This window comes from Benincasa hispida, chromosome 5 (genome assembly GCF_027475165.1).
Source record: "Benincasa hispida cultivar pf3 chromosome 5, pf3_genome.v1.1, whole genome shotgun sequence".
NCBI lineage: Eukaryota > Viridiplantae > Streptophyta > Magnoliopsida > Cucurbitales > Cucurbitaceae > Benincasa > Benincasa hispida.
In genome coordinates this window covers 64,253,602-64,270,465 of record NC_143482.1, presented here as the reverse complement: position 1 = coordinate 64,270,465, position 16,864 = coordinate 64,253,602, and the positions used below count along the sequence as shown (strand labels likewise).

The window sequence follows — 16,864 nt, the reverse complement described above, 5'->3', positions numbered from 1 at the left end:
TGAGGTTGTGGAGATAAGAGAAGGAAAAAAGAAGGGGAAAGAAAAAGGTAATTAATGCAATTGGCTACTCTTTTGTTTATTATTATTATTATTATTTTTTCCCCCAAAAGGCTATTTGATTTTTTGTACGTTTGTATGAAAGCCGATTTTGGGTATACATTATCTACAAGATGGTTTGGTTACAAATGAAAAATGGGACACACACCTTCACCGGCACGGAAAATTGTCCAAACTGATTCAAATCCAAAAAATTCTATATAATTGATTTCCTTTTTTTAAATATATATATATATTTAACCCTTTGAAGATGTAAAATACCCACCCTCCATTCAATTTTAAATGCATCACTTCTCACTTCTTATCTGTTTTTGGGTTCTCTATGTATTTATTCTTATATTATCGAAATATCACATATATGTGTATCTTCTCTATCTGAACCACCCAAATATCTTAGCAAACCACAAAAAATATATAAATTTAGTTTCAAACTTTTAAATTTTGCTATAACATACTAAAAAAAAAATTACAGTCGATAACAGCTTTCGCTTCTACTTACCTTTATCAGCATTTCTTTTGAAGGTACAAATCCAACAATTACTTTCCAAAAATATTTTGTGACGTAGTTAGCTGCTTCATGAAAAGAAACACAAATCTAAGACTCATACAAGTCAATTGAAACAACAGTCTTACCATATTATCAATAACAGAGAGCAGGTTTACAATGTATAAGATGCATTTGGTTCAATGGTCAAACATAACAAGTGTTCAAACACCCTTGCAACTATTTTTTGTCTACTAGTAATGGAAAGTTGAAGCGAAGAAAATGGAGTGCTTTATACATGCCCAATAACAAAAGCAAGAGTCACATGGTATAATACTACTAATCAAATTGAATAATTTTATTTTATTTTACCTTTTGGATTGATGGGAATTTGGGATTTTGATCTTGAAATTGAAAGCACAATAGCATAGATGAAGAACAGAGACAGGTGGGGCTAAAGCCTAAGAATATAATTGGGAGTGATTTCATAGACACACCTCTATGTGGAACAGAGATAGGTTTGCAACTTTAATATCATCAACTCAAGAATCTTAAGAGGGAACTGATTAAATCAAACAAAGAAAAACTTCAACAAGAAGTCCTTTCAATTGTTTTTAGGTTTAGAGAAATTAAATCAGTAATTCTCTCCCTCCTCAAGTGTATTTCCATCAACTCCTTGTATTGAAGCACTAAATCGAAGAGATCTCGAGGTGAATACAACATATCTGATTACATTAAATTGCATCTGAATGTCGATTGCCAGAAATCTAAGAACAGAAGTGACATGGTAATAAATCCAACACCTCTTGACCGCAAAGTAAGATTAGGAAGAAATGTGTATACGTAGTCACTAGGATAGGTAAGATAAAAGAAGGGTCATTGCATTGTACAAAGAATGTATGAGGATTGAAGACCTTAAATTGCCAATCCAACAGTATGAGCATCCTAAGACATACCCAATGATTAAGAGCTCTAAAGAATTTTCGATAGACAAGTGAGTTGCGCTGAAGATCACGGAACTGATCACAACTGCTTGTTGACATTGTATCTCCGATGAGATTGATGCTAATAGAAAGCCTCTGTATACAGTCTTTTAAGAAGGGAATCACAAGACAATATGCAATGAAACATGCTACTCTTGAGATGTTGCTATCAAGAATGTCCTTCAGCACAGGGTTGTTTACAACCTACAGTCGAGTGGAATCATAATCTTGTAAACACAAAAATCCGTCTTTTAAATACAAAAGTCCACGAAGTTTGGAAGTCCCAAGAAAATCTATGTTTAAAGATCCTTTAAAGATTGGCGGGATAACTTGTAGATTTATAAGTTATTGTATCTCTTTCATTTAAAATAATTAGGCAAAGACATGAAATTTAGATAATTTCTACCAATAAATCTATAAAGAAAGTGAAGCATGTGATCACATATTTTTAACGCATAACATATTTAAATTTTAGACTAATTTCGCTACTTTTATGCAGAATATCCTTTAGCAGTATGATGAACGTGTGATCACATGTTGCATACCCACTGATGCTATCAAACAAGAATTACCAGAGAAGAAAAGAGAGGGTAATATATAGACATCGTGATACATATATCGTGCAATACATTGTAGGAGATGAGATGAGTACCCTAAGAAAGGATTCTGCTAGAAACCCTTACTATGCGATAAGAGGGTTGAGAAGGATTTTTACTAACTCTTTCTAAACAACTAGATGGAATATGTGATCAAGATATACACTCAATTATTACGACCAACACTTCTCAGTGTTCTTTGCCAAATATCTTATCTCTAAGAGGCATGTGATAAGTGTAATATACAGAGAATGTACTTATTTCTAAGGAACATTTTCTCTTGTTTATGAGGTCCTAATCTAAATTCTTTCAAACTTCAATTAACTTTACTTAGAATAATTTCTCAGTTGATTCAAACAAAAAATATAAGCATGCATAAAATAAGTTGACCACATGATTCCTCCAGTTATTTAGTCGTGTTAGCTACAATCTTCTCAACCCATGAGGCGATTTAGCTACGCATAATGTTAGTGAAAAAGATAGACAAGGTATATAACAAACATGTATTCATACTGCAAATCTGAATTTGTCAATACAAGAATTACAATACAAATACACAAAACAAAGAGAAAAGGTCAGAGAGTCAAGTCGTGGTTCGCAATGTCTTGCTTCCTCCAGCTCGTTTTACAGTTGCTTCACATAGACAATTGAACAATATTATCTTCTTCTCTCCCTAGAATCCTAAGCTCTCACTAAGGAATTTCCATGGAAAATTGGTAAGGGTTTCTAGCAGAATCCCTTCTCAAGGTATTCTTCTCGTCTCCCACAATGTATCTCACGATATATGTATCACGATGTTTGTATATTACTCTCTCTTTTCTGCATGGAATTTTCATGGGTATTTATAGGTGTTTGTGAGCACTTCTTTTCTCTAACTCATGATTATGTTGATGGGATGCATTAAATTCCATGTTCTATCGCGTTGTTTGCAACATGTCAGGGGTTCTTTGAATCTTCAACAAAGTTTTCCTGTCGGCCACCAACGCAACTTGTGATGTTACACCCATTACCCATGTCATGTCATGCGTCAATGCTTGCGGCTTATGCAATCATCTTTTCTTTTCTTCTCTGGTAATTCTTGTTTGATCGCATCATTGGGTATGCAACATGCGATCGCACATTCATCAGATTGCTGAAGGATATTCTGCATAGAAGTAGCGAAATTAGTCTGAAATTTAAATATGTTATGCATTAAAAATATGTGATCACATGCTTCGCTTTTTGTGTAGATTTATTGGTAAAAATTATCTAAATTTCATTTCTTTGCCTTATTATTTTAAATGAAAGAGATACAATAACTTGTATTTCTACAAGTTATCACACCCCCAAATTTAAAATAATGTTTGTCCTCAAGCATATACTCGTGATTTATGATTTCGATCACCTTCAAGAATTGCCTAGACCTCTCAGAGTGCCTCACCCAGTTTGCTAGACTAGATTTTTTTTTTTTTTTTAAGTTTTATTTCTTCTTCTTATAAACTTAATTCTAGCTTTGAGAAGCTGCAAGCTTATTCTTCAAAAGTCCTTTACTCATTTCTAAGACTAACTCATATTTCTGAAAAAATGAAGATTTGGAACAAGATAAAAAGATTTTCTTCTTGCTACTCTTGTCGTGATTTTGCATTGATCCAAGTGTCTAACCTTCGTTTTGGCTTGCCCCCACGGGTGTCATGCGGACATTCAACTACGAGCTAATCGCTATTTTTCAGATTAAACTTGTGCCATCTATTTTAGGCAGTGGAGTTGTGATCACTTATTCTTGCATTGATCACGATTCTTGTCTTTGTTTTGGCTTGCCCTCACGAGTGTCATACGGACATCCAACTACAAGTAAGTTCCGATCTCAACTAGGATATTAAATCTTTTTGAAAAGCATTCATGTTTTTAAACCTTTTCCACCCCTAAATTTAAAAGGTATCAAGGTTCTTTGAAAGAAATTAGCAATGGTATTAGAAAGTTATTTCAGAAGACGTTTGTTGAAAAACTTTCATGCTTTCTAATCCTAGAAGTAACTTTAAGAGAAAAATAATCTTAAAACTTAATACTAATCTAGTCTAGGCATTAGTGTTAAGGCATGATTTCATTATTGTTTTAAGTTTGATGTTGTTTCTTTCTTTTTGTAGCAATAAAAACCAATGAAGGATAATCCCCTAAGTGATTTACATATTCTATATATGTGATCAATAGATAGAACAAGGCCTTGTAGTCCTATAAACTTTACATTTTTTATACTGAACAATTCTATTACTGAATAAGTATATCAGAGGAAGTAACAAGAATCAATAAGCATTCTTGTTCATTAATTTTGGCTATAAATAAAGCATGCTCATACAATAATAAGAGGGTTTCAAGTCATACCTTTGTAGAACCTTTTGAATCACGAATTCAGCTGCAAATCTTCTCCAAATCTTCTTCTGAACCACCTCAAAGTCTTCCTTATTATTCTCTTGGAGCCTTAGATTGAGTTGTGGGACTCAAAATAAGCTTGATGGAGGGAATTTGAAGAAGAAGCACACTGCTACAACTTGAAGAACTTCTTCAACCTCTCAAGTTTTTCAGCAAAGACTCAAGAATTGCATTAATTTGCATTACTGATTTCCAATTTAATCTTCTCTATTTATTGCAGGACAATCATGCAATGGAGAAGGCTGCATGAAGAGCATCACATGCTTGGAAATTTGAACCAAGAAGTGGTGGGAAATGAGTGAGCTCCTTTGATGAAGAAAGTGGAATTCTCCCACTTTTCATTTTCCAATCTTTTCCAATTTGTGTTTTACGGTTTTAATTTTTTTTTATATATATTGATTTCCAAAATCAATTTAGTTTTCAAAGTTAAAAATTTTATTAATTTTACAAAATTAATTTCATAAGTTAATTTTCTAATAAAATTAATAATAAATAATTAATTAAACAGTTTAATTAATTCTAATTAATTTGATAGCAAATATTAAATTAATTTTACACAATTTCCACCTTCGTGAATTTAATATTTAAATCATATTTAAATATTAATTAAATTCTCCAATTCCATTTTATTCCAAAATTAAACGCGTAATTATATCTCATATAATTACTAATTCCCTTGATTCTAATTTGAACGTTTCAAATTAACTTATCACGCTACTCTAAGGCTAATCCCTTTACGAGCTAGTAGGGGGACCTCGTTGACCTAGAGATCATGAGCTCCAACGATCCGAGATTAATTGGCTAAACTCTTTACATTGAATTAACCCTCACTCATTAAATAATGGGCCAGTCCACTAAAATCCTTAGTTGCACTCCCCTCACTGTAGATATATTATGTCCACTCGATATAATCATGATTAGTAAGTTAACCCTTCATAGATTATTCATAATAACGGTTGGGTCAAATGTTTGCTTTACCCCTGAGATTACCTCTTGTTTCTCATGTCATAACATGTACGAACTAGGATCACATTGTCCATAGCACTTTACAACTCCTTGTAACAAGTACAGAGTGAGCCGTATCCAATAATATACCAGAATAAAGCACCCAACCTCATTTGTATACTATAGACCATTTTGACTATTTACTCAAACCTGATCCACTTTTATGTTTCCACATAAAGTTCAAGTACTCATGTAATAGTCATGGAACCTTTAGTTTATTGGATTTATTTCTAAAATGAAATAAGCAATTCATATATTAAATAATAGCTTATTGAATTTTCAGAAATAAGTTTTATTGTTTACAAACCATGATTTTTACGACATAAACCCAGCAAACTCACATTTGGACTAAAACTCCAGTGGTAACTTATATATCTGAATATATAAAACTAAGTTTTTGAGTTTACAGAGAAATACAATAAACTAAGGCATCCCATACCCATGATTTACTATTCGGTATCCCATACCCACTGCCCTAGGTTATTAACCTTGTATTTCTAGTCTTACTAGGAGATTCTCAAACACTTTAGCCAAGAAAATCGCTGTAAACATATTAGTGTACAATAGACTTCTTATTAAACTATATGGGGAATGCATCTTATTCTCACAACACTTGTTTCTTAATAATGGCTAGGAAGTCATACTTTCCTCCCACTACATTGAGTACTCTCAACTCTTTGAGTAAGATTCATCCGACTTGTTTAAAAAACTCTTGTTTACAATGTTAATTCAATAACTCTTTATTGATATATACAAGTTTTTTAGGGAAACAAATAATACAAGGTGATCTTTAACAATATTCCAATAATCAGAGTGATGTTGAGAAAACAATCTAAGGCAACTAGAAAGTTTATCACTGGATTTCATGTTCTATTAAATAGACCTAGAAATCTTAATCTTTCTATACTTTTGATCAAATAAAAGCATTTCGGTTTTACCTGACAAGTTTTGCACACTCTGAACTTTTCAACTGTTCTAAACGTATCACTTAGGTTAAATAACTACTTATCTTAATTGATTTATAGCCGTTTTAAATATCTAAATATTTGCAAATGGCTTTTAATTAAGTTGATTTTTAACAAAAGTTGTTAAGCGATAGAACAAACATAATTTTTGCTAATGAACATTTCATTTACAACAAATATATACAATTTGTTCTTTTACATACAAGATAAACTAACTTTTATTACAAGAACAAAAGCTCATAAGATTATCTTCAGACAACAACATCCCCCATTGGTCAATCTGAGGACAACTAGCAATCTTCAGGAACTTAGTTTGCTTGCTTTGCTTTCTTTACTCTCTTCTTAGCAAGGTACTGAGGGCAGTTCCTTTTCCAGTGCCCTTCCTTATTATGGTGGAAACACTCTCCTTTGTCTGCAGCTTTGGCTTTGCCTTTCTTCCCAGCAGTTTCGTTCTTCCCTTTCCCTTTGCTCTTCTTAATAGGAATACTCTTACTCTATGAAGAGGAAGTAACATCAGGCTTTTTGGAGGACGTTCCTCTCTTCTCAGCGGTAGTAACGTGTACTTCAAGTTTCAGACCTTTGGCTCTCATCATTTTCTAGTAAGCCTATAGCTCATTCAGAAGAGTAGTCAAATTGTATTCAATTTTATTCATAAGCGTGTTCATGCAGAACTGCAGAAAAATCTTCGAAGAGATTCTAGAATAAAACCTACTTGACTTCTCTCATCAATGACAACCCTATTTACTTTCGCCACATTGAAATGGACCATCATGTCTAGGACATGTTCTCTAACAGAGACCCCCTCTTTCATGCAGCAGTTGTAAACGTACTTATTAACATCAGTCCTTAGGGAGAAGAACAGTTGTCCGAACATCCCTCGTAGCGATTCAATAATCTCTTTGGCAGTACCTATAGTCTCATGTTTCTTCGTCAAAACATCATATATGCTGGCCAAGATATAGGCACGAGCTTTGTCATTCGCCTTGATCCATCTATCATACGCATCTCGAACAGTTCGGTTTGCATTAGAGCTTGGAATGGGAGGACAATCCTCTATTAAGACAAACCGTAAATTGTTTATCATCAGTATAGTATTCAGGTTTGATTTCCATATTGCATAATGATCCCTAATCAGTTTATCAGATGTCAATAATTGTACTAGTGTACTTGTCATTCTGAAAAAAAATAAATAAATAAATAAAATTATAAGTGAATTGCTTTTTAAACCCAATTAAGTTTTAGCAAAGTAATATATACCTAAGATTATTTTGCAATGATACTATAGCAAGACATTCTTGACTAAACACTATCTCCAGAATAACTCATATTCCGATAGTCTTTTAGCTACTGTTTTTTGTCAGAAATTACTAACTCTTTAGTAATTCTGTAAGTGTAACCTTCTATTTTTAGACCTCAGAAGTCTGATCCCAACGATGCTCCTAAAGTTGGAAAGTCAAAGTTGAAACTGACTTTAGAAATCCTATCCATTTCTGGAGTTTGAGTTGTTTCGAATCCTATGTTAAAACCCTCCGAGGGGTTAGCCGTCGCTAAACAACTAGCAAGGTTGACTTAAAGACAACAAGCAGGCGCAACATAAGAATCTCACAGTTCAAACCAACAGAAGAGACCGTAGGATATGTTGACAAATATTCTTCACCCACTTACTATGAACTACTTCCCTTATTCACTTTGGTCTTGATCTATGACGACCACTTTCCGAATGGAGGTCACTCCCAAGGTGACATGAAGTACTGCACGAATCTCATGGTGGGAATTATATAGGGACGTGAGAATTGAAATCAATATATTATATATTTGATTTTCCATTGAATAGCTTCCCCTCATTCACCATGATCAATTCACGTAAACACTTTCCAAATGGAGGTCACTCCCAAGGTGACACGAAGTGCCGCATGAACCTTTCGGTGTGAACTTCTTGAGAACGTGAAAATTTTAAAATCAAAACATCATATTTGATTTTAAAGTGAACAACTTTTCCCATTCACCAAAATCTCAAATCATGTAAACACTTTTCGAATAGAGGTCACTCCCAGAGTGACATGAAGTGCCACATAAATTTCAACTGTGAACTCTTAGAGATGTGAGAATTAGAAATAATCATATCATATATGCTTATTAATCTCCCACTGAAGCATTCTAACATATCATATACGTTATTTGATTTTCACTGAAGTGTTTTAATAGTATATCATTTATGTTATTAAACTCTCACTGAAGTGTTCTAATGTTTAAATGGGGTATATGTTTCTTAGCTTTGTTTCGACTAATTAAACAAACTAAGTCTAAGTGTTTATCCAAGTATAACGTTTATAATTGGATTTAACTTATGATGTCTAGGTGATAAACTAGTTTTAAAACCTCACATTGCTCACGTATTGCTCATAAAACTGGTTAACAATGCTCAATAATTCGCAATAATCCCCAGGTAGGAGGTGTTCTGTAGACTATCAAATTAAATACCTCCAGCCTTCGACAGGATTATATACCGGTTCAGTTTATAACCCGAGCTTTATAAGTTTAGTGACCTATTTTAATTGTTGAAATGAGTGGTTAACCTACGTGAGCATGCAACTGTTCTTTGTTATGAATTTTAAATGTCTAACCTAATTTTATAACAACTTACAAAATTTTAGAAATGATAAACATCCACAACATACATCAAAGGCATTCAATATTTAATATAACATTTACATTACACAAATATACCCTAAACATGCATATTATATATTGTAACACTTTATAACATACTTTCAATGCATGTATCATGCTTCCTATGGTGGGATTTTAGATCTACACTGCATACTATATGCACATATAAGGTTTATTTAATTATAGCATACATCAAATGTATAAATAATTAAAGACATATTGATATGGTTTTAGAAAGAAATAAGAGATGGTATTAGAAAGTTATCGCAAAAGACGTTTGTTGAAAAACCTGCATGCTTTTTGAATCCTAGAAGTAACTTTAAAGGAAAAATAATTTTAAACTTAATACTAATCTAGTCTAGGCCTTAGTATTAAGGCATAATTTCATCATTGTTTTAAGTTTGATATTGTTTCTTTCTTTTTGTAGCAATAAAAACCAATGAAGGATAATCCCCTAAGTGGTTTACATATTCTATATATGTGATCAATAGATAGAACAAGGCCTTGTAGTCCTATAAACTTTACATTTTTTATACTGAACAATGCTATTGCTGAAGGAGTATATCAGCATGCAGAGGAAGTAACAAAGATCAATAAGCATTTTTTTTTCATTAATTTTGGCTATAAATAAAGCATGCTCATACAATAATAAGAGGGTTTCAAGTCATACCTTTGTAGAACCTTTTGAATCACGAATTCAGCTGCAAATCTTCTCCAAATATTCTTGGGAACCATCTCAAGGTCTTCCCTATTATTCTCTTGGAGCCTTAGATTGAGATGTGAGACTCAAAATAAGCTTGAATGGAGGGAATATGGAGAAGAATCATACTGCTGCAACTTGAAGAACTCATTCTCTATCCTCTCAAGTTTTTCAGTAAAGACTCAAGAACTGCATTAACTTGCATTACTGATTTCCACTTTAATCTTCTCTATTTATTACAGGACAATCATGCAATGGAGAAGGCTGCATGAAGACCACCTCATGCTTGGAAATTTGAATCAAGAAGTGGTGAGAAATGAGTGAGCTCCTTTGATGAAGAAAGTGGAATTCTCCCACTTTCCATTTTCCAATCTTTTCCAATTTGTGTTTTACAATTTTAATTTTGTTTTATAAATTGATTTCCAAAATAAATTTAGTTTTCAAAATTAAAAACTTTATTAATTTTACAAAATTAATTTCAAAAATTAATTTTCTAATAAAATTAATATAATTAATTAATTAATTAATTTAATTAATTATAATTAATTTAATATCAAATATTTAATTTTACACAAATTCTACATTCATGAATTTAATATTTAAATCATATTTAAATATTAATTAAATTCTTCAATTCCGTTTAATTCCAAAATTAAATACGTAATTATATCTCAAATAATTACTAATTCCCTTGATTCTAATTTGAACATTTCAAATTAACTTATCACGTTACTCTAAGGCTAATCCATTTACGAGCTAGTAGGGGGACCTCGTGGATCTAAAGATCATGGGCTCTAACGATTCGAGATTAATTGGCAAAATTCTTTACACCGAATTAACCCACATTCATTAACTAATGAGTTACTCCACTAAAGCCCATAGTTGCACTCCCTTTATTGTAGATATATTATGTCCACTCGATATAACCATGATTAGTAAGTAAACCCTTCACAGGTTGTTCGTAATAATGGTTTGGTCAAATGTCTGTTTTACCCCTGAGATTATCTCTTGTTTCTTAAGTCCCACTGATCCTCTAATGAACAATTGGTTTGTGATCCGATCAACAAACCGAGTCCCTCTCGAGCCAATGAGAGGGTAGGGCCCTTGTTCAAAACCCAGAGTCAGCACTTAAAGGAACAACCTCTCTACTATTTTTGAAAGCGGGTAGGAGTGAATTTCATCTTGCACCTTATGTCCCCAGCTATATACCCAGTCTTTCCCTTGAAATGGAAGTTTATTGAGCTGGCACTGTTGAGCCAACCCTCACCTATGAAAATCTAAGAATAATCCTGAATAAATAGAAGTTCATAGTTAGCTTAGGATTAAGGTCAAGTTACCTAGGTCATCACTTTGAAATAGTCATCCTTAAATAGTAAACGATGTTATAAAGAAAAAGTGACTGATTTCGTAGTTCGATCTTATACAAAACCCATTGCATGGGACACCCCCACTCCTCATGTCATAACATGTACGAATTAGGATCACATCGTCTATAGCACTTTACAACTCCTTGTAACAACTACAGAGTGGGCCGTATCCAATAGTGTTATCAGAATAAGACACCCAACCTCATTTGTATACTATAGACCATTTTGACTATTTACTCGAATCTGATCCACTTTTATGGTTCCACATAAACTTCAAGTACTCATGTAATAGTCATGGATCTTTTAGTTTATTTGATTTATTTCTAAAATGAAATAAGAAATTCATATATTCAATAACAACATATTGAATTTTCAGAAAATAAATTTTATTGTTTACAAACCACGAGTTTTAGGACATAAAACTCAACAACTACCAAGCGATTTGAAGTGATTTTCAAAAAGCAAAAGATAATAGAAATTCATCATGCTAACTGATAACTTATAGAAATATAAGTTATTATGCATCTTTTATCTAAAACAACTAGGAAAAAGCTTTGAAAAATGCGACAATTTGATAAGAAAATTTATAGAATAATTGCAGCATGCAATTGCACACACTCAACGCCTAATCTGTCTATTTTAAAGTTAAAATAATTTTTTTTAAGTGCAGAATTACTGTTGATGCGATCAAATGAGAATTCTCAATGCTTACATATGATTGTATGGCTAGACGAGTAAGTAACTTCAGGTGATGAGGCATGGCACAACACTTGGACGGTGAAGGTCAAATCAAAGGTTGAGTTGGTGGCTTATAAGAAAGCTTGGTTGCAGGGCCAACGAAAGCTTCACAATGCATTATGATATGGATTTTAATGCACCTCATCAACACAATTGTAAGCAAGAGAAGAAAAGTTATCCTTGTCATCTATAAATAGCCATAAAATCGCCATGAAAAAGAAGAACTTTCGAAGAGAAGAATCAATAGTAGAAAAATTCTGTAAAAGAAGCCCTTTCTCTTATATCCATTCAAAAACAATAGTGAGAGCTTCAGTTTCCTATGGAATTAATAGAGTAACTCCATCTTTCAATACTTACAGTGAAGCAGTCATTGAGGAAGCCGAAGGAAACAAGAAATTGTGCACCACAGCTCGACTCCCTTTCCTTATTCTCTATCTTAAAGTGTATGTGTATTGTTTAAGCATTGAAAAGACTCATTTCTTTAATATGAATACATATTCATTTCAACTTTCATCCATACTCTCTTTATTCATTATGAGCAACTAAATATTTCATAGGTTGAGAAGCATCTAGCTAACATGAACTAAGCAATACTTAAATCATGCATTTTACTTATTTGATGTATGCATGATGAAATACTCAGGAACTCGAAAGATTACCCTAAGTAGATTAAATCTAAGTTTGAGAGAATTAGAGATTTAGAACTCATAAAATAAGAAGAAAGGTTCTTTAGAAATAAGTAACATCTTTTTCATTACACACTCGTCGCATGCATCCTAGAGAAAGGATAGTGTGGCCATGTACTTTGAGAAGTGTAAGTTCTAATCTTGAGTGCATCGCTTGGACGCATGATTTATATATTCACTTAGGAATTGTTAGTGAATATTCTTCTCAACCCTATCATCGCATATCTGAAAAGCATCTAAAAATGCTTTTATTACCTTCAAATTTAGAAATAATACTACTAGTTTTGTTTAGTTTGACGTGGTTTATTGAGTAATTTCAAGAAAACAAGCATCAGGAGCAATTTGTGCAAAAATAATAAAAACCAGGGGCAAAACTCCAATTTTGAGCAATTACGGGTTGGCCATGGAATTAGGAAGAAAAAAGAACCCAAGATCAACAAAGGAGGAAAATGTGGAAGGCAATTCGGGGGAGCCATCGTTGGAAGAACGTTGCAACACTGCTCTCTGACGCTGTAGACCCGAGACCAATTGGAAATAGGGTAGCGTTGCAACGTTACGACTTTGACTTGCGACTGGTATGATGCCAACGTTGCAATGTTGGTTTGCAGTGTTGCAACGCTACAGGCATATTATAAATAGCAACGTTGCACTGCCAGGTCTGAAAAAGAGAAGGGGAGGAGAAAAAGTGAACCGACTTTGATAGATTTTACCTTAATTCTTGTCCGTACAAGAGTCAAAACAGAGAAATTATGATCATTTTTGGTGGAAGACTCAAGATTTCGATTTAAAGTTGATATGGGAGCATTTCTAGATTAAAGGAAGATCAATCATAATCGTTTAGTTTTGTTGAAGAACAATCTAGTATTCGTGGCGAGAGTCAAGAAGATCATGATTGGGATTTGAACCTATTGAGGGGAGATCGTCCTTCTTTGTTAATTTATTTTTCTTTGTAATGATTGTTTGTTCGTTGAATACTGTTATCAAAATCATGCGTGGCTAAACTCTATTATTTTAGGGTGTTTGTGGATTTTAGGGATGTTACTTTGAATATTGAATTTACAATTGATTGATTTTGCATGGATTTCTAAATTATTTGTGTTTAATGCTTTTGATTAACTGGTCATTAATTGCATGAACTTGAGTTAATTAGATATCTCAAGAGAGAATTTAATTCTCTGGAGCCAATAATTTAGATTATTATTCGAAAATGCATAAGAGTGAATTTAGAATAATAAGAGGTATGATTTAAAGGTCTTAATGCTATAACTATTCAAGCGATAGAAGAGATTCTGTTTGATGGGTAGTTATTAGGATGGTTTGAGCTCGAGAGAGGATTTCCTAATTTCAGAACTTCTAGCCTTAGTCTATCAACTTCAATCAATTACATGTCACATTAATTGTATTCCCTAAATGAAACAACACCTGGAATTCTTTTGCTCTAAATCGTTCTTGTGTGTGACAAAATTATTATTATCCATAGTTATAGATAAAAGATCATCTTTTGGTTGTCTGGATAAACTTGACGAAGAATTGTGATAGAGTTAGGAAAATTTTGCTCACGGCAGTCCCTGAGGACGATACCCTATTTTGGTTTTATTACTTCGATTGCATGCGCTTGCACATACTGTGAAGTTTTTGGCACTGTTGCCAGGGACTGGCACGAAATTTTTTTCCAAGCTTAATATTGCTAAAGATGAAGTTGATCTTAATTTGGGCATTTTGTTTTTGTTTTTTTTTTAGTTGTTGCAGAATCCTATGTATGGGAAGAAGTCAACAAACTGAACTTGTTCCTTGTGATCTAAAACTTGAACGGACTTTGAGGAAAGTAAGAAGGAACAAAAGAGTTGAGTTCGATGCCATGCGAGGTCAAACGGGAGCTGTTAGAACTATCAGAGATTATTTCCAACCAACTTTCCCTACAACCCAGACGGACATTATTGAGGCCCCAATTAATGCCAATAATTTTGAGCTAAAACATTGTTTAATTTAGATGACATAGGACCTCGCATTCAGGGGAACTCCATATGAAGATCTGCATAAGCACATCCGCTCTTTCCTGGAAATTAATGGGATCGTAAAAATAAATGGAGTTTCTTTTGATTCTATTCGATTGAGATTGTTTCCTTTTTTTGTGCAGAACCAGGCGAAAGATGGGCTAGAGTCACTTGCAACGGGAAGTATAACCACATGGGATGAGGTTGCCCAAGCGTTTCTAAACAAATTCTTCCCTCTTGTGAAAACAAGCAAACTTAGAACAAAGATTAGCACATTCAGATAGAGAAAGGACGAGCAGTTATTCGAGGCATGGGAGCGCTAAAAGGAGTTGTTGTGGAAGTGCCCCCAGCATGGATACCCTGACTAATTACAAATCCAGTTGTTCTACAATGGGTTGACCAGTACAATGAAATCCATCTTGTATGCTACTACAGGAGGCTCAATTTTTGTAAAGATTGCTGATGCTGCTCAAGAATTATTGGAGAACATGGCGGCCACGAGCTATAATTGACCCTCAGAACGATCTCCATCTAGAGTGACTGGGATTTATGAACTCAGCGAGGTAAATGCTTTAAGGCGCAAATGGCTACTTCAACTAATGCCATTAATCTCTTGTCTATAGGTACCCAACCATCGATTGCATCGATGACAACTTGTAATGCACTTACGTCATGGGAGGTACCTAACCCTGAGCAGGCAAATTATGTGCGCCAATGATAATGAGCAGAAATGCACGTTATCATAGTGCTAAGTTCTTAAACGATGTTGGATTGCGTTGATAAAATATGTTGAATTGCATCCATTAAGCATAAATTCTATAATATTGTGGTCGCATGCGTTCAACGCATTAGAACAGTTGATTTTTTTATTTTTGTGCAGAATATGCGTTAACACAATGCAAAGATTGTGTTCATAGGAATTCATTGGTCGAGCACAACTTCACCGCAAGGCTTTGCGTTGATCGTGCTCGCAAACATTCGCCTAAGGAGGATCGCCACAACTTGGTCAGCGCAACATGGTGGGCGCATCTGGGTGAAAGGATAATTAAGAGCGATGGGACATAAAGCTGATGATAGTCGAATCCAAATTAAGTTAACAGTCGATAACGGTCACAAAGTACATTCAGCTTTATCGGTGACAATTATTTGGTGCATCAGTCAGGAATTAAAGCTGTCCCATCTGTATATCCAGGAGAGAGAAGCTGCCTTTTAACATGGATGCTCTATAAATACCAAGGGCATTCTTCAGAGAAGGGGTTAACCAGTTGATCAATTTGCACGTCTTTATTCTTAGTTTTCTTTCATTTTAAGGCAGATGCGAGGGAAGAAGTTGTGCCAGTAGATCGTTCCGATAAGCTTGGGAGAGCGCCGGAAGCTCCAAGAACAGAAAGAGGCCAACGCCTGTGCAAGCGGGATCATCATTAGATCATAATAGAGATTTCAGTGTAAAAAGCCTCGGTCAGCAAGGAATTGCTATCAGACTCTCTACCTTTAACTTCCATTGACATTTTGTACTCAACTCATTTATAAGAATGGAATTTCTTTCTCAATATCTGTTCACTCTGTGTTATTCACGCATAAGTACCTAAATTAGTTGAATGGGTTGAGAAGCATTTAGCTAGCACAACTAGGGAATCTTCATTCTTTGCGATTATCTTGTTTATGTATGCTTCATTCGTCCATTAGAGATACTTGGAAGGGTAGTCTAAGGACAGGATCTAGACATGAGAAGGTCAAGTTAGAATCTAGACTCGAAAGAGCTAGATTAGAATGCATAAACGAGAGATAGGCGCTTAGGAATGAGCACTATTTGTTATCAACGCATCGCATGCATCCTAGAGATAGAATATGATTGTATGCGGTCACCTTGCTTTCATGCATTTTGCATCATCGCATAGGACAAGAGTAGAGACTTAGGGATAAGCTCTATGGACACTTTTTCATTCAACACAAGCGTCCTAGACTTAGGAGCATCACATTTACATTGGAAAATGACTTGCTGTGCATGGTTGTAACATGATCGTATGGTCTGACGCATTCCCGAGTAACGCTAGCTAAAGATCTTCTCAACCCGTTCATCGCATCCTCATTGCATCTATCAACGCAACTGTCTTTTCTCAAATCCGCCACCTTTATTTATTTCTTTTTCATCAACGCAAACAAAAAACCCAACACTTATTTATTTACTTGGTTACTGCAAAGTTTTCATAAAA

General features: G+C 34.1%; 1 protein-coding gene across 1 annotated transcript; it reads right to left on the bottom strand.

The window, feature by feature from the left end:
• Positions 1–7,157: 7,157 nt before the first annotated feature.
• Positions 7,158–7,670, bottom strand: LOC150036337 (uncharacterized). Its single transcript, XM_090313641.1, has one exon. The coding sequence runs from the start codon at positions 7,668–7,670 to the stop codon at positions 7,158–7,160; it is 513 nt and encodes a 170-aa protein (XP_090169767.1).
• Between the last annotated feature and the right edge of the window lie 9,194 nt (positions 7,671–16,864).